Raw genomic sequence first — 20,764 nt, forward strand, 5'->3', positions numbered from 1 at the left:
CACACACACACACACACATACACACACATACCCACACAACACACACATACACACTATAACTAATGGAGTTCTAATTAGCAGATGTCCCAAACCTCCATTATTATATGATATTTTTACCAATATTATTCTCTCTTTCCCTTTCACACAAGCTCCAAAACACACACACACACACACACACTTTTCAACAGGTGAACACAAATGTCAGCCTCATGCTGTTTCAGATGTATCAGCATACTGTGTGTGTGTGTGTGTGTGTGTGTGTGTGTGTGTGTGTGTGTGTGTGTGTGTGTGTGTGTGTGTGTGTGTGTGTGTGTGAATGTGTATTTGTTTATGCACCATGGCCATGCTGAAACCTGGCTCCTTGGGGAGTAATTACAGAAGAGGTTTTCTGGCCGTTTTCTCTCATTAGTGTGAATATGGAGAGGACCTTAGTTAGCATGCGTACGCACGCACACACCCACACAAAACACACACCAAGGCTGTGTGCGAGGCAGAAGTCCAGACATGTGTGCGGTGCTGATGCCATGGCTTTAGTCTGGAGGTACGTGGTGCACTCCTTTTGCCACAAGTCTATTTCGGCCCGGCTTCTCTGTATACATGCACACCGCGTGTTTGCGTGTGTTTGTGTGTGTTTCTCCAGTTCGACAGCATCTGGCCTGACAGACTCAGTCCTTCTATTCAAACTGCAGGTTGTTTGTTTGGGTTCGCCCTTACAAACACACCATTAGGGTCTGCCCTCTGTACTGAGGACTATTCTGGTCTCTGGCCTCAGTTTAGCTCAGGCCTGCTGCCTGACTCACTGGAGGTCCCTGCAGGCAAACCTCAGTCCTACCAGAACCTAGGAAGATCCGAAACCACAGCGCACCGCCCAGCCACCACAGTGAAACTCTAGCCTGCTTCAACCAGGCCCGCTCCACGGCAAATCTTAAATGTCAGCTGGAGGGTTTTAGTGTGTGTGTCCTACAACTTGTCTTTTGTGTTTGATCAGTCAAAACCATCATGATGCAACAAGTCCACCTTTTCTGCAAACAAACAGGTATGGACAAGAAAAAGGCCCAAGTCTTTTTTTTTTTTTGACTCACACTCACAGCAGCCAGTGAAAAAGGATTTAATAATAAGAGATAAAAAGAGAGGAAAAGAAAGAGAAAGTCCGAGACTGCAGGGAGAGAAATAAAGCAACAAAGGTGGTTAGGACAAAAGCAGTATTGTATCATTGAAATGACTTGTGAGTTGAAAGCCTTAAAAGTCCTCCCCAGGGCCAGTTCATAAAGCCCAGAGACGAGGTTTGGCAGCCTGAGGCCAGAGCCAGACAGGCCTGGCAGTCGAGCCAAGAGAGCTTCCAGTAACAGGAGATGTAAAAATCAATTTGCCGTGAAAAAGGTAAACAATCGGAAATGACAAATATGCAGGTTCTTTCCATCGCTCTTTTTTCATCTCTTGCTATTTTCACCGTTATTAAAGAAGACAAATGCAGGGGCGAGGAGAATGACTAGTCGGTAGTCATGTGGTGAGCGATCCCAGCAGTGTTCGGGGGGAGGGGGAGAGAGAGGGAATGCTTTTTTTTTTCTTCTCCGTTTTTTCACTACCTGAAACAGTCAAGCTAGACTTTTACAGTCAGCACTTGAATCACACACACTCCATACTACTACGGATGCTGTGAACACACGCAAATGCCCACATGAAGACAAGTCAGCAGTCCTGATTAAAGAGGTGGAGGTCAATACAGCCATGCGGTTGGAGAAACGATTGAGGAGACAGAGGCATGACAGAGAGAGAGAGCGATTGAGGAGAGAAAGGGGGGGGGGGTGAATCCTCTTGGGCCTGTTTGGTGGTTAGGGGGCCCTCGGGGGCCCCAGCAGAGACCTCCATTAGTGGAACGATCCGAGCCTGGGGGAGCCTGTTTGGTGACGGTCCTTCAAGGCAGGGGCCAGTCTGTTTAGCAGCAGTTTGTCTGCATTGCTCATAACATTGATCCGGTGTGGAGCTGCAGCCATAGGAAAGCTCTTTGCTGCTGAATAGGCCGAGCAGCGGTGTATTGATGAAGCAGAGTGGACCAACGGAGGGCCATGTGCACCCTGTTGGTCATTTGGTGAAGACAGACAGAGCTTGTTCAATACACACCACGGCTACCTTATGGTATGTTAAATCCGTCCGCGTATGTGTCCGCGTGAGCTCAGTTTCACATCTATATGTGCATGTGCGTGCAACGATTTGTGTCTTGCAGAATCTAATCCTCTTTGCTTTCTCCACTCGTCTATCTCAGATGAACAGATCTGCAGTGACTGGCTGGGAAAAAAATAATGAACGAGGGGGGAGAAAGACCAAGCGAGAAAACAAACATGTTTCCCAGGCCCCAATTAGCCCACTTTTATTGCCCCCAGATAGATCTCCCACCCTCCTCACTCGCCCCCTTCACTCTCTGAAGTCTGCTTACACAAAATGCTTCACATCAGCGAGAGTGCTTAAACATCAGCAACAGAAACAGGTGGCCAGGGGACCCAGTGACAGGGGAGGGAGGCAGGGCCCAAGAAAGAAGCCACTTTAGCCCATTACTGTATTCACTTAAATCTGTGTTTTTAAACCTAACACACATTGAAAGGGATTCTGCTAAATACGGATGTGTGTGTGTGTGTGTGTGTTTATTGAAGCAACAAGAGTTCGGCTGCCATCGCCTCCACATCTGTGTGTGTGTGTGTCAGCTGCACTGTGGGACATGTGTGTTTTGTGGTTGTTGTGTTTGTACAACAGCAGTCGCTGAGCGCTCACAAACAAAACAGTTAGAACTCTCCGTGCAGAAGCCATCAATTCTTAATGAGATAATGACATGCTAACGTACTCGCAGCAGCAGCTCTGTTTACAGATGAAAACAAACCACAAACAAGACACAGACATGCTGAGCTCTTTCTTTCTTTTTTCTCCCTCTGTACGCTTTCCTCCTCTCGCTACCCCCCCTCGCCCTCCCCTCTTCTGTTCTTGCCATGACTTTATGCTTTAGCCAAAAGTTAGCGATAATAACAGGTGGGGAACATCTTGATGATGTGTGTGTATGTCTGCCTGCCTGATGGACACACACATACGCAGTAATGAGTCAGGCGCTATTATATGGCTGCTGACCAGATTCCCTAATAAGAAAAGAATGTTGTCCGTGGCATCCAGAGTTTTCCACTGGAATCACACATCCATCCAGCCTGTTTCCTGCCCCGGGGTCTTCCTCTCGGCGTGAACACATGAGGGAGAGGGAACCCTCTGTCTCCCTCTCTCTCGGCCCGCACACTCGCCATTGTCCCTGCACAGCCCCCCCCTTCCTCCCTTCTCGCCACGTCCTTTTTCTCATCCTTTTCATCACTTTCTCTTCCCCCCTCCATCACTCATGATCAGTTAATGTGGGCTATTGGATTGGTCTTTTCTTTTCTCTCTGTTGGATTGTGCGAGTCTGGTTCTGGAGTGACATAAGCACATGACTCACAAAGTGAGTCAGACCAATTCAGGCTTATTGCTGAGGAAATGGTGGTGGATTATTATGAGAGGTGTTGTTCTCGGACTGGTACAAGAAAGGCAGACACTCTTTCTTGCTCACACACACACACACACACACACACACACACACGTACAGCTAAGTAAGGAAAAAAAAAAAGACACCGGTGGTTCGCTGAATCTCCAAATTAATGGAACTCTTCGTCTGGCTGTGGAGCAACTTTAAATAAACCAAGACAGAAGTTTAAAAATTCCCATTCAAATACTTTAACCTTGAAATCTCCCCTTGCCAAGGCATCAGCTCCCTTTCTTTTTTTCATCTGTTAAATGTTTGAGTGTTTGATAGTTTGAGGTCTATAGCAGAACCCGCCCGGGAATTAATGTCATTCATATGCCCTGCGGAAATTACTTTTGAAATGCATATAATCTAAAACATGCAAATGAGGCTGACTTTGTGCACCCTGTTTAATATGAATTATCATTTTCTGAATACCTATTATTACTGCGTACATTTCTCCAATTATATTGTTCTTTTTTGTCACTTTTGCATAAGGACGCACATGTGCACATCAGGAACCATGAAGCACGCGCACACACGCACTTCCTCTGTGACATACGTATGCGTGCAGGCGCACACATACACACGCGCAGCAGAATATCTTAGTGATGAGTGTATTTTAATGAGGAGTAATAAGGATGGTAATGACCCAGTCCACTTCTCTCTCTCACTCACTCTCAGTCTTTGTTACTCTGCCTCTCTCACCCACTGCCTGGCTGTTAGTTTACATGAAGCCAAAGGGAAGTGTAAGAGGCATCTTGTTTAAGAAAAAAGAAAAAAAAAAAAGATTTGGCTCAAATATACCAGTCAAATAGTCCTTAAACTGCAAATGAAAATAACAAGGCAGGAAATACAAGTGTTGCTCATCCAGTTTTCATTAGCTGACTGAAATATTGATGCGTTATAAAAGTGAACAGTGCATGTTTAGTTTGTCTTTTTCTTTTCTCTTTTGGTGATAAAGCACTGTTATTAATGTCCTTGTCCAAGAGGCAGACATTTTTTGCTCTTTTCTCCTAAATTGAAATGAAGGCATCCCTTTTTCAAACGAAATACTCTATTAATTTATTTATACTGTGCCATAAATTATTCTATTAATATTAGCATGTTCCAAATTAGTATGACTTCTCTCAATGTTCCTTCTACTTCTATTAATTAGCATGCTTGTCACTATAACAAAGATTTTTCTTTCTCTGATAAATTATAAAGGAGACATTTTTTAATACAATGAGAACCGCCTGAGAAATTATTAATATTTTAGTTGTGGCCTGTAAGACAAAAGTAAGGAGAAAAGAGCAAGAGGAACTGAAAACTAACAATTACATGGAATACATTATAGACGGTCATTTGCGTGCAACAGTGTTGACTTTTATTTCGCTTTTTTGAAAGAAAAAAATGTGTGTGGTGAGTGAGTGTGTGTGTTTGTGTGTGTGTGTGTGTGTGTGTGTGTGTGTGTGTGCACCCATACTGAATGGGGGATATCATCTTGTTTTAGCACTTTTGGATAGGATGTGAATTAATTACCTCTGTAACAGCTTGGACCAAGTTCAAAAGTACTAAAATTCAATTAATTTGAAAAGTGGACATGCTATCATTTTCTCTACATGTCTCCTTTAAAGTCTGGCCTGTTTTTACTGTGGACTTATTCAATTATATTTGATTAAACTCGCTCTGATCCAATCTATTAATTAACTAGGAAATGCAAAGTGCCCGACTTGAAAGCCGATGTATAAAATTGTATCATGTCCACTTTGATATTTATTTATTTATATTTTTATACCACTATTTTTTTTTTATCCATTATAACCCTTTATTATTGTAAGTCACTGTTGCTCATTTTCAGGTTATATTAAATCGATTCACTTTATCATCCTTGAAATGCAAATTTTGATCATAAATGAATATTATTTGTCTCACCTAAAGGCAAAATACACTTCCTCTTTCTATTTTTGCCACAATTTTGTCTTTTCACGCAATAAAGCATAAATTATCCCTTTTAAATAAGTTAGGAAGTTAGTAACTTGCTGAAGGTGGAGAATATCAGTTTTCGGAAGGAAGGAGCAATTTCTTGTTTCAATGGTAGGTTCTTGCAATATGAATTGCAGGATAGTCCACTTTTTTTTTCACGGGACAGAGCATCCATGTACTATTGACAGTTTACATGCACCTGCACACACACACACACATACTATCAGACTTGAGGAGTCTCAAAGACTGAAGACTGAAATTGTGTTTGCTTTGTGTGCATTTTATGAATTCTTGTCGCCCATGTCAACCTGGTTTTGGCTACATGGTGGACTGAGGGTCAGGCAGATCAAATTCATTACACACCCTCTTCATGACGCACAAATAAGAAAATGAAATCTCAATGTACTTTAGTCTCAGTTTACTCATCTATTCCACCTTCATGTCATTTGTCAATTTCCCTCCTGACACCTTTTCATCCGTCTCTCTCAAAATGTCTCTTCCATCTCTCTCTCTCTCTCTTTCTTTCTCTCTCCCCCCTCCTCCCTCCCTCCCCCTCATAGTGAAGGTCATTCTAATAAAGAGCTCTCGTAGGACAGAGCTGCTAATTGCTCCGCGGCGCTCTAGCTGGTTTCAGATCCAAAAAAAGGCACGTTGCCTTTTTCTCTCCCTTTTGGCCTCCATTCCTCCGCCTCCCCTCTTCACCCCTGTTCCACCATGTTAAATACAATCTGAGTATTAGCCTCGTGGACTGTCATAACCAGATCTCAGCCTCCATTACCTCTCCGGACAGAGGGGAGAGATGAAGGGGAAAGCTGGGGATTTTTCATCCTCATGATCACAGGATGATTTCCAAACTGGCACACGGGAACGCGCACACGCACAAGTTTTACCTCTTTAGGAATTTACAACCCGTGATTTTAGGCTCAGATAAATGAGGTGTGCATGAAGTCCACTCCTTCTACAAATATTTGTGTGTGGTGTGAGCGTATGTGTACGTATCTTTGCGTCTATCTCCAGTATTTCGAAACAGACAGCAGTCTGCAGGCTGGTAAATCACTTACTGCACTCTAAAGGAAGGGTCGAGGTGAAGGCAGGAGTGTATGTTTGCCCCGGTCATACACACATACGGAGCGATCTCATCGGTGCGGAATGTTCTGTGTGTTTACCTATGGCTCCAGAACCCACCTGACCGAGGGAGGCTAATCTTTATGGGCTCTGTAAACAGGGACTTTGTCTTCAGAGAACTGCAGGCGGGCAAGCAGACACACAATTCACACATGGAAGTGCGCACAGATATACACGCCAGAGAGGAAAGGGAATGAACATATATGGTAGGTCACATACTGTATAGCCAATACACAGAGAAGCGCACATGCACGTGCAGAGGCTACATGCACACACAAACACTCCCTTAAATGCTCAGACAAACTGAACGCCATATGTCAGACAGTCTTGCAGAAGTATAGAAGAATTCCCCATGTTTATGTAGCAGGGGATTTTCTTATCATCTGCCGTCTGAGCCCCTCTATTCTTCTCTCCACTCCCCAACAACTGCACTGGCTTCTTCATTAGTCAGCTGCACGGCACGCTGGAGGTCAGGCTGTAGGCCAGTGCTGCTAGCTCCTCTCACTGGGTTGATGATATTCTTTGAAGCCAGCCAGCAAGCGAGCCAGCTGGTAGTAGATATTGGCCCACATCTGACTGACTATCTGTCTGTGGGATAATGGAGTTCACCTTTAAGCACTGGAGCAGGGCCAGGGCAGCCACAGACTAGCATTAGCCCTTTGCTGTTAGCCAACCTGTTAGCGCTGGCTGGTAGCCAGAGTAGCCTGGAGCAGTGCTGTTAGCGGCTAGCTCCGTGTGGAAGACAACCTGGCTGCTCTGGTATGGTGTCCTGCTGCAAATCTGACTTGCATGTAGCAACGGCCGGCTGCTGAGGAAACAACTGATCTTTGTGCAGTGTGTGTGTGTGTGTGTGTGTGTGTGTGTGTGTGTGTGTGTGTGCTCGCTTGTGTGAGAAGAAGTGTGTGTTATTTCTTTAGCGTTCGCCTGACCTCATTCCCTTTTTATTGAAGCTAATACACGTCAGCTCAGAAATGCCACGCAGATATCCCTCCTATCCCTCTTCCTCTCCTTCCCCACTCTGTCAGAGAAGATTGAAGAAGACATCTGAAACATATAATATAACCCTCAGTGTGGCTATAAGTTACATGTACAGTTGTGTGTTTTAAGCCCAGATCACCAAATTATTCTTCATATTAAATACAATTTTAATTAAAAAATGTTTTAGCTATTCTCTGAAATGTTGCTATTTCAAGTTTTCAAAGGGAGCTAGTAAAAACTTGTGTCACCTAAAAAAAAAAAAAATGAAAGGAAAAAAATATTGGTAAAAATCCTTTTGAAACAGCTGGATTGCAGTGATGTAGCCGTGCAGATTTACTTCATGAAATGAATAATGAACTGTCTGACAGTAATTCACTGAATTGCATTTAGGTCGATGATGTTCTCAGAATCAACATGTCTTGACACGCACAAGGTAGCCGCATTAGTTAGATATCTGCTTGCATGGAAAGATAAAGTAGGATATATATAGGAGGTACAGGGCTGTAGCTGAAACTCTACATGGAAACCACGATGATACAAGAACATTTCGTCTCTCCAATTGTCACTAGTGCAGAATCACTACTGGAACATAAATAACACAACCCATGTTTACTTGTTATTTTTTTCATAACACAACACCTCTAAACGCCTCACTGTACCAGATATTTTATTTTATTATTTATTTTCTTTTGCTCGCTCTTTCTTTTTGCATCTCAGAATGGGAATTTAAGGAGTGATTAATGGAGACGTTGGAGCACAGACCTTATAGTTGGATTTGATCATAGTTTTGGGGTTGAAGCATATTCCCTCAGGGCCAGTGTCACGGTTTATTTAGTGGCGGAGTCTTGGGTGGGAGTGTGAGAACATGGGTGTGTACAGTACCAGACAAAAGTTTGGACACACCTTCTCATTCAATGGTTTTTCTTTATTTTTTTTCTTTATTTTTTTCTACATTGTAGATTAATATTGAAGACATCCAAACTATGAAGGAACACATATGGACATTATGTGGTAAACAAACAAATGCTCAACAAACCAGAATATGTTTTATATTTTAGATTCTTCAAAGTAGTTGAATGAGAAGGTGTGTCCAAACTTTTGACTGGTACTGTATGCGTTTACTACATTATTAACTGTCTGTGTCTGTATTTCAGTGTTCATGTTGCTATCAATGCATTGAAAAAAAAAAACAGGTTAGACTCTTTGTGATGATTTAAAGAGTAAAAATCCTGAAGCTGTTCCATTGACGTTAAATAGGACATTTAGTGGACAAAATAACAGTAACCAGAGTCATTTTTTTCTCATGTGTGTTTTTAAGTTCGTAACTGTCAATTCAAAAAAATCCCCTTTGGGTGTAACAACTAAATAGTTTATGAATACACACAGACACTCATTGTCAACAGTTGCTCCTCCAAATTCTGTTTCCTGATTACAAAACAGGTTACAGCTCCAGTTCCTTAGATTTCTATCTCCGGGAAGAATGTTTCTCTTGCTCACAAATATTGATTGAACTATCAGAGATCATAGACGTAACCTATGTGGATTCTATTTCAGGGTGAAAACTTTAATGTTTTCTAGGGCTGAACCTGCCACTAGTTACCAGGCATAACCAGAGGGAGAAAGACAGCATGCAGAGAGTAGGGGAAAGACAGATAATTCAAGAGTCAGATGAAAGTAGAAGATAGATGATGGAGTGTAGATACTGGTACAGACAATTTTTTCCCCTTACCCCCCTCCCTCCTTCTCCCTCCTCCCTTTTCTCTCCCTCCCACCCTTTATTCCCTCAGTTCTTTGCCTAATAAGCAGCGTTCCTGCGAGCTGATGCAAGGCGGAGGAAACAGAACAGGCGTTCTGGGACCGCTGGAAATATTCCCACATGAGGCATAACATGATAAAGACTTATTATCTCACTAAGCTGCTGTAAACACAGATGCACACATAAATACACACTGTACACAACTCCCTCTCACACGGGGCAAACACACATTCACAGAGAGTGAGACCGGTCCGGCTTTACGGTTCTGACGAGCTGTGACCAGGAGGAATCTGACAGAGCCAATCCCTCCAACAAAGCCTGAGAGTCAGCCGCTGTGAGCCAGCTCACTGGGCATTTGGCTCGGGATTGTTTGAACTCCACACACACCCAGAGCAGTGGGAAGGAACAGAGGGAGAGCTCACTTCTGATCATTATTAGTGCTAAATTTTTGGGAACATCTGAACAGGCCTACGTGTCGAAACAGGACTCATCCCAGCTCCTCTCTGCTCATCAATCACACCAGACGCACATATAAACACATGCACCTAGCGTTGGCTGTGAGCTAATCTATTACAGTACAAAGGTAGGTAACAGCCTCTTAGACAAACACACACACACACACACGTATACACCGGAGTCATCAGAAACATGTTGAGTCCCATTTCCCTTCTTCTCTTCTCCATCCCAATTAGAAGGCAAAGGAGGCCTTTTATTTCCCTCTCCTCCAAACACATTCTTTATCTCTCTGATCTGCTTCCCTCCCTCCCTCGCTCGGTCCCCTCGGGGTAGTGGGAATGTCTCTCCCAACACACTCTCAGGTCAGGGGTTCAGCTGGAGGGGGTCTGAGCATGTAGAGAAAGCGAGCTAGCGAGTAAGAGACACAGAAAGAGTGAGTAGCGGGTTGAGGCAGGCCTCTGCACGGGCAGCTCCTCTTCACTGCCAGAAACACTTAAACTTAAAGCACTGTGTGCGTGTGCGTGTGTGTGTGTGTGTGTGTGTGTGTGTGTGTGTGTGTGTGTGTGTGTGTGTGTGTGTGTGTGTGTATCATAACCCTAATCAGAGACTTCAGGGTAGATTTATGCCCCTGCCTTTTTCCCGACCTCCATTACACCAGCTTATATACACCCATTACAGGATATGACAGAGTACACACCCTTTAGAAGAGCATACCACACTGCCTGCGTGTGTGTGTGAATGTGTGTGTGTGTGTGTGTGTAATAGAGAGGGCATGCGCTCATGTCTTTATACACTCCCCACTTTCACATTAGGTCCTTGTCCACCTGCGAGCTCTATCTCTCTGTCTGTCTTTATCTCTCTTCCCTTCATTGCTAATAAGGTCAATGAGGAAAAGTTAGAAGCAGACGGGTGTACAGTACATTACAGCACAGCGCAGTATACTGTGGGCCAGATAGTGAGCCGGTGATTCATGCTTAGCGAGACGCGTGATGATGCGAAGAGTTTCTACTGCAGTGCAAAGTCAGTGGACTGTGCGGCGGGATCTGCTGATCACTCAGCACTATGCCTCGCTTCATAATATTACCTCAGGGAGCAGTTTGACCCAGCAGAGGTCTGGATGAAGGCGGGAGGAGTCGGAAGCAAGGAGAACGAAGAAGGGAGGAAGTGTTCGGAAGGAGGAATGAGGTTGGAGATTAAGTGACTATAGCTTTAAATGTCACAATAACGCTCGACTTCTCAGTCTTAACTTCACAGGCGGTTGGGTTGCCAGGAGGGAGACAGGAGAAAGTCAATGGGGAGGAAAAATACCTCAGTGTGATTTGTGGTTTTTCAAATGGTGTCGCTTGTTAAGGAGGACTCGTGAAATCTGTCTGTAGGCCACATCTAAAGGTTTTAAAGGTTTAGTTCAACACATTTTTCTGGGACAAAAGCAATCTCGCCACTTTTTTTTGCCATCTGCACCTTTCCAAGGTCAATACTGAACTTTTCAATCTAAAGAAACAAACAAACATATTTTATCATGTATTCTCAGTGGTATCACGCTGTATTCTTTTTTTTGTTTGATGGGCCTTGAGAAAGCCGCCTCTGAAACTTCTAACACTAGGCCGATACAATACAATGACAGTGAAAGGAATTTTGTTTGTGCAGCTCAAAGTGTTGAAAACCATCTGTAAGAAAATATCGATTCTTTTTTAGGATTATACACAGACCTCACTGGGGCATTATTTTATGAAAAGACCAATTTGCTGAAGAATTTTTTAAATGTTGTTTTTCCAATGCATTGGCTAGCACAAACTATTTTCTCTTCACCTCTATTGTATTAATGCACCAGCAGAAAATTCAGTGTCACTTAGATGAAACTTTGGAAAATAAAACCATCTGCATAGTAAGATAACAATATATTTTGAGGGATTTGGGTTAACTGATCCTTCAACTAGCCAACAGCCCATCCACCTGCATGCATACACTTGTATCCCCCCCCACACACACACACACACACACACAGACACACACACTCAGGTCCCTGTCCCTCAGCAAGCATCTGGCAGCATTCCATTAGAAGAGCCACCAGCGCTCTTTCACAACCTCACCTGCTGTCAGTCTCAGTAAAAAAAAAATACTCACACACACACACAACACACACACACACACACACACACACACACACACACACACACACACACACACACACACACACACACACACACACACACACACACACACACACAGAGCTTCACCTGCTATTGCCTCAAAGTTAGATTCTCTCATGAAATGCCTTTTATTGTTTCCCCAGAAGGCATGGGTTGTACGCTTCTGAAAAACGCACACGTACACACACACACACACAGTCGCACACAGACGGCGGGTACAATGCCTCGATGGCGTTTTGTGTACCCACCCTGGTTTGCTGAAATAAAAGCATTAGAACTTTCCCCTTAAAAACTATGCGCCTGTGTGTGTGTGTGTGTGTGTGTGTGTGTGTGTGTGTGTGTGTGTGTGTGTGTGTGTGTTAATTTCTAAAACTGGATGAGGCAGAAAGACGAGATTGAGCTTGTCATTAGGAGTTCACAGCCTGCGTGCTTGTATGAGGGTTTGTTTTGTTTTGTTCTAGCTGCCTTGTGTGTGTTCTTCACGTCTCCTGTCTCCCACGCTGGAGCTCCTAACGATGGCAAATGCGCCTGTGTGTTTGCGAGGCCTTGTTTCTCAAAAAAACAACAACACATCCAGGAACGGCGCGTTTTGTCGGGTTTTGTGGAAGGAACAAGCTCTAATTAGAGAGGCCCTATGAAGGTGCATCAAACGGATCTCTCTCAAAGGCCAACCTGCTCGTGGCTCTCACACAGCGCACACATGCCACCTCTGATTATTGGAGAAATGTCTGTGTTATTTAACTGTATAGCAGAGTATTAACAGCCTTGTCAGTTTAGATTTGTTGCACGTCTGATCCTAATCCATGCGTACGCTCCTAGACACCCATTTACGTACAGACAAAAAAAGGTGTCTGCCTCAGGTGTTGCTTTGTGGCCACTTGGGCATGTTTGTGTGTGTGTTTGTGTGTGAGTGTGTGTGCGTGTGCGTGTGGGTGGTTCATGACCAAAAGCTCTTTTCACAAAGTACACGTGCACATACACATGCACATAAACACACACAATTCACTCCTCTATCTCTGCGTGTGTTTACTTTAGGTTGCTGCCTTGTTTGTTCACTCAGGAGGGAGCAGGCTTTCTGCTCAAACTACCCAGGTCATTTTTGTTCAATCTGTCTGTTGTTTTGCCCCTCCGTCCCCCTCCCTCCCTCCCTATCTGCTCTCAGGTGCCAGTGATGATGGTGGAATCGGCCTCTGAGACCATTCGAACGACACCGTCCAACCAGAACGGAGTCAGCAGCCTCAGCAGCCAATCAGATGGAGGAGGCGGTAGAGAGGGCGGGTCTAACGGAGACACCAACGGAGAGATCAGCCCAGTCGACTTACTGCACCTGCAGCAGCAGCAGCAGTGTGTGTGTGTGTGTGTGTGTGTGTGTGTGTGTGTGTGTGTGTGTGTGTGTGTGTGTGTGTGTGTGTGTGTGTGTGTGTGTGTGTATATATACCTGTATAGTTTTTGTGTACTTGCAAGACTTGTTTTGCACACCTTCCACTTGTGCAACTCACGTGCATATGTACTTTTGTCTGAAACAGCATGTACACACCGGGCTGTTACATAATGTACAGCTAGACTCTGGTAATTGTCAACTTTGCATGTGCGAACAGTGAAAAGCTCTGACAGGTTGGCTCGTAGGTGCTTTAATTATCCAGCGTTCATAACGTGCCAGCTAATTCCACTGGGACAAAGTCCACCATAATAATTCATACGCAGCAGGTTCCCACTGATATACTATTACACCTTACTGGTTGAGAAAATGTAAGACACGGCTGCTGTCTAAGCTCTGTAGGTGAGGGGAGCCATTTTGTCCTGTCGCCGGGATCACACATACACTCGCACGTTCTCACAATGATAACACACACTCGATATATGACTAAGATCCTCAAGGAGTGTGTGTGGGAGAGTCTGTTGTAACATTTCCCTGATCCATGAAGTGGATTTTGTGTGTTTGACACGTCAGAGTGTAGTGTCTCCAGTTATGCTATTTATCCTGCCTCCTGTGCGTCAGTCCCCCCTCCATATACACACTCATCCCTCCCCACACACCACACACACACACACACACACACACACACACACACACACACACACACACACACACACACACACACACACTGGCCACTGTGTCAAATGGAATTTTCAAACTTCCCGGAACTTCTTGGATGAAATTCGACATTTTTGTTTCACATTCGACAAAAAATCCACATAGTTATTTTCTGATTGCTCCCCGAGGGACCCGAGCCTTTAGACAAAGTATACAACCACACAGAAAATTTTTAATTTGTTTTTGTTTTATCCAGAGGTCTCTACATTAGTCATTTGGCACAAGAATGTCTGCGCGTTTTCATATAATGATGGAAACCCACTGATTCATATTTTTCAGTCATTGATGTGGCATTTGCTGCAATTGTTGAAGAGATTAGGAGAGCAGAAGTTTTCCTATTCACTGCATGAACTGGCCGTATAAGCATGTGGGCAATATATATATGTGAAACTCTCTCCAGTTCAGTGTGTGTGTGTGTTTTGCTGGTGTGTTGTGTCCGCCCATCACAGAGGGTCAGTGTGAGTTCTGGGCTCTCCGACCCAGCTGAGTTTCTTCTAGTTGAGGAAACCCAGGGGGAAAAATGAAAATCAGGGTTTCCTCCCTGCTGCTAAAATTATTCCCCTTAATTATAATGATGGAGCCTTAGGTGGATGAAGAACACTCAAGGCCCTTCACTCCTGTCCTGCTCTCCCTCCTCCTTCCCCTGACTGCATCCTCACCCTGCTTCCTCAGCAACCTTCATCCGAGGACACACACAGCCCCGCACAAATGCACACACATAAACACCAAACCTGTAGCTCATACAAAGCAGGTCTTTATTCTCTCGGACGTGGCTCTGCTCTCTATGTTTTTGCACCTGTGTGTGTGTGTATATATGTGTGAGTGTGAGTGTGTGCACGCTGGTATTTCCTCTCTTGAGCGGGTTACCAACCACAAACATACCTCCCTCTCTCTTTCCATCTTTTTCTCTTCCTCTCCCTCACTGTACTTCTTTTTCCTTCTATCCGCTGTGGACCATGAAAGACAAGCACAACCTTTACTCCAGATCCCATCCCTCACCTCACAAAAAAATATGTTACATCCACATATTAAACAGTAAATACACAGTATTTTATTGTAGCAATTCTCTATTAAGAGCTTTCTGTCGAGCTAAATTTGCACAGATTGGTGGGTCTTTCATGTACTACTATATTATATACGATATTATTTTTACTAGTTTTTGGTCATTTTACGTTACAGTTGAGTGGTCAGTATATGATCAGAAACTTTTATTTTTCTACTTGGTTTAACATTCTCATGCTGGCCATTTCTAGTGGATAAAACTTTCATGATCATCATAATTTTATTATCATATATAAGTTAAATTAGAGATTGGCCAGTTTTCAGTTTTATTTATTTTTGTTTAAAATCTGTATAAACTTACATGTCAGGAAAATGCCATGACAGGCATATATCTCCTTTTCTGAAACTCTGAAACCTGCACATGATTTGTCCAAAAGGTCATGTGTTTTAAAAAAATATTTTATCCCTTATTCCATCACACTTATGATCAAACCCAGTTTTGGTGTTGTAATGCTGGGTGACCATAGAGGCTGTACTCTTAGCTTGTGCCCACTGCTCATAAAATCAATATTGTCTGACACAGAAGGCCCAAATACTGACACTGGTCACCTGACAACAGTGTATAAAAACCTGCTCATGCTTCAACCTTTAAGTCTTGGATATACCTCCTCCTCCTCCTCCTCCTCCTCCTCCTCCTCTTGTTCATTTTTCCTCCACGCTTGAGTCTCTCACCTGAAGGTGTAGTGCAGACTAGTGTTGGTGCTTAAACACCATGCCAGTGCGCACTGGAGCAAAAAAGACACACACACACAGAGAACTCCTGACAGCGCGGTGTTGTCAGAACACAAAGCCGTCTTTTCCTCGGGCCCCTTGGGAACCTGAGAGAAATCACAGCCATCTCCAGCCATCAAACCCCTCTACTGGCCTCTCTCTGTCTTCTGTCTCTCTCTTTCTTTCTCTCTCAGCTTCTCCATCTCTCGCTGACTCTGTCCTTCTCTCTTTCTCAACATTTTTTTCCTTTCTAATAGATAGGTAGATAGATATATAAAAGAAGGTCACAGGTAGATGCTGTATATGGTCAGTGGACAAATTAGGAAGTGGGTGAGTGTATAAGAGGTATTGGGGAGATGGGGTACACAGCAAGAGGGGGAAAGGAGGGGCAAAGAGGGAGCACATTGGGTGTGTGTGTGTGTTGGGGGGGGGGGGGGCATTGGTGGGCCAGAGAGTAGGAATAGAGGGATGAGGGAGGGGTGTAACGCTGAGACGTGTCAGAAAAGGGCGCCTGGGCCTCCCTGTGGAATGTGGCCTGTCTGCCTCCCCAGAAAGAACAGAGCAGGAGAGAGGGAAGAAAGGGAAGAGGGGGCGAAGACCAGTACTGCCCCATCATCGAGGAGAGGGAGGAGGGAGGGAGGGAGGAGAGGGAAAACAAAGAGCGGAGTTACAGTGCGAGAGGAAGGAGAGGTGGAGAGTGTATGGCACTTTGTTGAGGTGCCGGGCACGGGTGTAGACATGAAATGATGCATAGCAGAGGAGAAATGTAAGCAGGATAAATCCTAACAAACCTCAAAGTGAGTGAGTGTGTGTGTGTGTGTGTGTGTGTGTGTGTGTGTGTGTGTGTGTGTGTGGCTGAGTGGAGGGTGCCCTGACGAGAACCAGGTGTCTTCAATTCTTTCCTTTTCTTTACGTCTCTCCTTTTTTTTTTTTTGGTGCAGATGTGAGTCTGCAGTTTGAGCGCCGTCAATTCTCCTCTCCCTTCCATTCTCACCCATTCCATGTCTCCCCCCTTTTCGCTCGCCCATCTGTGAGTCGCCGATTCTGGTGTTCCAGTCGCTACAGTTACGCTGCCGGTGATGTCGGGGAAAAAGGAAGGGGGAAAGTAGGAAGGGAGGGATGGTGACAAAAAAGGTGCCGTTTCCTCTGTGCCACTCATCGGTCAGCTAAAAACAGCCATGGAGGTTTTTTCTCTCCCCCCTTTCAGTTTCTCTCCCTTGCCCTTAACTCGCTCTAAAGCATTTTAGAAAGCGAGAGGCAGATTGTATCGGTGGTCTCCCTTTACCCAAGGGGTTTAAAAGGAACATTGGTTGAGAAAAAGGCAGTTTTAGAAATTGACTCAGAGCCTCGATCTCCACTCCCATTTCTCTTAATCAATTTTCCCTCTTTTTCCTCTTTCAAAGGCACACACACACATACTGGCAATCTTTGTTTCTCTCCCTCTCTCATACGCACACACGCAGGCAGTTACACACATGCACAGAGCTGATGTGAGTTAATGAAGGGTGTAATTAAGGAGCCATAGTGATGACTGGAGATCAGGGGGAACTGATACAGATCTCAGATATACACAAATACGGATAAAAGATAGCTGGGTTTTTTTTGGTGTGTGCGCACATGTGCAAGAGTGTGCATTAAGGTTCACTGGCAGGAGTGCGTGGCCGACACAATTATGAGATTGGTGTGTGCGTTAACAGGCGATGAGAGATTCTGGATGATTCAGATAACGTATGGCTTCCTGTTAGATTGGCTGGACTCTGTAATTACGGCCTGTGTGGATGGAGGTGGGGAGGTTTCGAGACGCATGTGATTCTATAGCTCCGGCTGCTCGGCCAGTGCTAAATTATGGGAGGTGAATTTTGGTCACTTGGGCAGTTATGTCCCGTTTGACCTCCAGCTCTCCCCCAGAGTTCAATTTCGGGTCAGGAGGGCATAGGAGATGGAGGTGAATGGGGTGGCAGGAGGAAGTGAATAAAAATATATTCAAAACACTTTTTTTCCAGTTTGTCAGTGCAGTGGGATTTAAATTAATTGCATTATACTTTAGTTTTGGGCATCTGCATGACAGGTAGTATCCCATGTGTGTGTGTGTGTGTAATCGTGTCATTTTCCTGTCTGTATGTCTGCCCGCCTTCGTGTGTGCGGGCCAGTAAATCAGTCCCAGGCCTCTCTCTGAGTGCTATCACCTCCTAAAAGCTTTCCCTCGGTCTCGGCCAGGCCTTCCTCTTTATGTCTGAGGTCAGTATAGTTCACAGGTCACCAGAGGTCATGCTGAGACAGAGGAGGGGCCAGTTGGGTTGCCTAGCATCGCAGAACACCCACTGCTGTTACCGGGGCGATACAAAGAGACCTATAGAACACCAACTTCCTCTAGGAGTCTTAAAAGCACCAGCAGGTCCTTTTATCCGTCTTCTTTGACTTTTACTTCCATTTTTTTCTTCAGCTGCCGATCTCTCTACTTATGAATCTGCTCGTATTGATTGATTAAAACTATTTCAGAGTACTACATGCTCAATATTTAGATTGGACACATACATTTATCCTCTAAACTGCTTTTTACTGTTCAGGGTTTTGGGCGATTTGGGGCATTCGCACTTCACACATAAAAGTTTGCATTCCTGTACACCCGACATGTAAACACACACACACACAACGTAATATATTTCACATGAGTCTCCTTCATCATATTTCTCATTCAGTGATTGGTCACATTGAGACCTGATTCCGAGATGCTGAGATGTTGTATTTATGAGCGCCCATAAAAAAATGTTTTACTGCCTTTTCCAGCCAAGACATTGCATGTTAGAGAATCCACTGAATGTGATTTTTGTTCTCACTATTGATGTCCTTTCAATTCCCTCTTTTTGTATTTCTCCGCCATATACATTCTCACTCTCTAATTACAGAGTGAGTGTTCTTGACGGATAGTTATGGTTTGACAAGTTTCTGAAATCATAGCTAATAGATGCGTCATCATTTTCACATTGACTTGAGTTTAACTGTAAGATCTACTTAATGGGGCCTCGGAAAAAGCGTGCTACAAGACTACAAGTCTTGTGGATAAAGAGTAGACGGACGGTAGACATGGTCCACCAGACCAGATCAGCCGGCATGGACACGGTTGGTTGACCCAACCAGCCAAGAGGCTCAGGGACAAGAATAGACAGATATCAACAGAAGAAGATGTGTGTGTGTGTGTGTGTGTGTGTGTGTGTGTGTGTGTGTGTGTGTGTGTGTGTGTGTGTGTGTGTGTGTTTGTCCTCTCTCTGTTGTGGAGACTGGGTTATACACACATCCCCGGGCACCTGAAGGGGTTAGGTTGGGTTTGGTTGCCATGGAAGTGTTTGGAAGCACTTACACTGGGCAGGCCTGGCTGCGCTGTCAGGTAAATAAGACACACATGTACCGTCGCACACACACACACACACACACACGAGCGGGGACCGACACTGCTCATAAAGAAGTTTCTGAGGGAGAAAAAGTCGATTGTTGACTCTCGCTCTTCAGACTGTATCGCCACGGCGACTGAGGCCTTTTTAAGAGGTCGTAGGTCAGCGAGCAAAGCTGAATGACCTCATTACTACTACTAGTCAGTGACACTGGGGTGTGACTGTGTGTGTGTGCATGGATGCCTGTTCCCATTGGTCGCCGTCTTCTGCTTTCTCTATCAATAAGCAGCAGTCGTAATTGGTTTTAATTGACGTGTGTTCAGATGCAGTGTTTCAGAGATCACTAGGGGCAAGGTACTCAAAAAAGAGAGCATGAGTTTACAACCCCCACTCGCACAGGTCAGACAATCCTCATATCTCGGTCCTAGTCTCCTTTCTTTTCTTAGAGACCCTTACTCCTCCATTCCCCCACTCCGGACCCACAGAAGGTGACACTGAGAGGGGAAGGATAGAATGTGAAGGGTAAAGACAAAATGTGCAACGCTTATGAGGCTGCTGGGCAAGTAGTTACCCTGGAAACAGTCGAGAGCCCGGCGGTACACACAATGAACACGCACATACGTATACACACCGTGCACACAATAGCTGCAGAGACCTAAAGTGTTGCTAATTAGCTAGTCTGCGCTGCTTCTTTGTGTGAGCCATTTTAAAGGAGAGATTAGAGTCAACAGGGAGGAGGAGAGGAATGTAGCTCCTCTCTCTCTCTCTCTCTTTGCTCTCTTCGTGAGCTCTGGGACTGTGTGTGTTTTTTTTCACCTGACAGACAGAAGATTTGTTGTCTTGTCAGTTAAGTTTCTCAAGTTTCTCAACAACAACCAAAATATATAAAAAAATATAAGGCTAGTGAAACTTAATTTGAGATAAAGTCAGGTAGAAATTTGTCCTCATTAATACAGTCTTAAAAAGTGAAATCAGGAAATGACAAAGTCCTAGATTTCTTCTTCTTACTGCTTCCCTCAAATAATATATTTTAATATGGGTATTTATGAAAACTTCATTAGAAGCATTTTCTCTGTTGTCACGGAAATTTATGAAGTGAAATGTCATAAATACTGCTCTTTATTTATGCTCATTAAAGGAGAGATTTCCCAAATAAAAAAAATATACGTGATCAGCCCTTACTCACAAATGTTATTGCTTTATAATTAATATCAGACTGGTTGTAATACATTTAACCCTTTAATCTGAGCCAAATATTTAAAGTGACAACCAAGGTGAAAACCTTTGTACACTGTGTGTACACTCAACTACATTATTTACAGTAAGTTAGAGTAGAATCAGGCGTTAACGCTGCAGACTCTCCTCACCATAAACAAAGGTTTGGTTATTATCTTTGTTTTTTGAGTTAAATGGGTGATGGCTGACTAAAATATTTCTCATTGCTCTTTTTACTTGTCCTGATGGACTTCTAAAGTTGTCCAGTAGAGTCGCCAATTTCCTAAATCTCTGAACAAATAGGAAGTTTAAAAAGTAAGTAATACTGAT

At 44.1% G+C, this 20,764-nt stretch overlaps 1 protein-coding gene across 1 annotated transcript in view; it reads left to right on the forward strand.

Annotated features, from left to right (window-relative positions):
* Window positions 1-20,764, forward strand: part of LOC129105911 (forkhead box protein P4-like) — a 66,097-nt gene that overhangs the window by 21,253 nt on the left and 24,080 nt on the right. Inside the window, exon 2 of the mRNA XM_054617182.1 lies at window positions 13,125-13,302. Within this exon, the coding sequence (XP_054473157.1) occupies window positions 13,134-13,302 (169 nt within the window). The 5' untranslated portion in view covers window positions 13,125-13,133. The remainder of the gene's footprint in view (window positions 1-13,124; window positions 13,303-20,764) is intronic.

The sequence above is a fragment of the Anoplopoma fimbria genome, chromosome 17 (assembly GCF_027596085.1).
Source record: "Anoplopoma fimbria isolate UVic2021 breed Golden Eagle Sablefish chromosome 17, Afim_UVic_2022, whole genome shotgun sequence".
NCBI classification, from domain to species: domain Eukaryota; kingdom Metazoa; phylum Chordata; class Actinopteri; order Perciformes; family Anoplopomatidae; genus Anoplopoma; species Anoplopoma fimbria.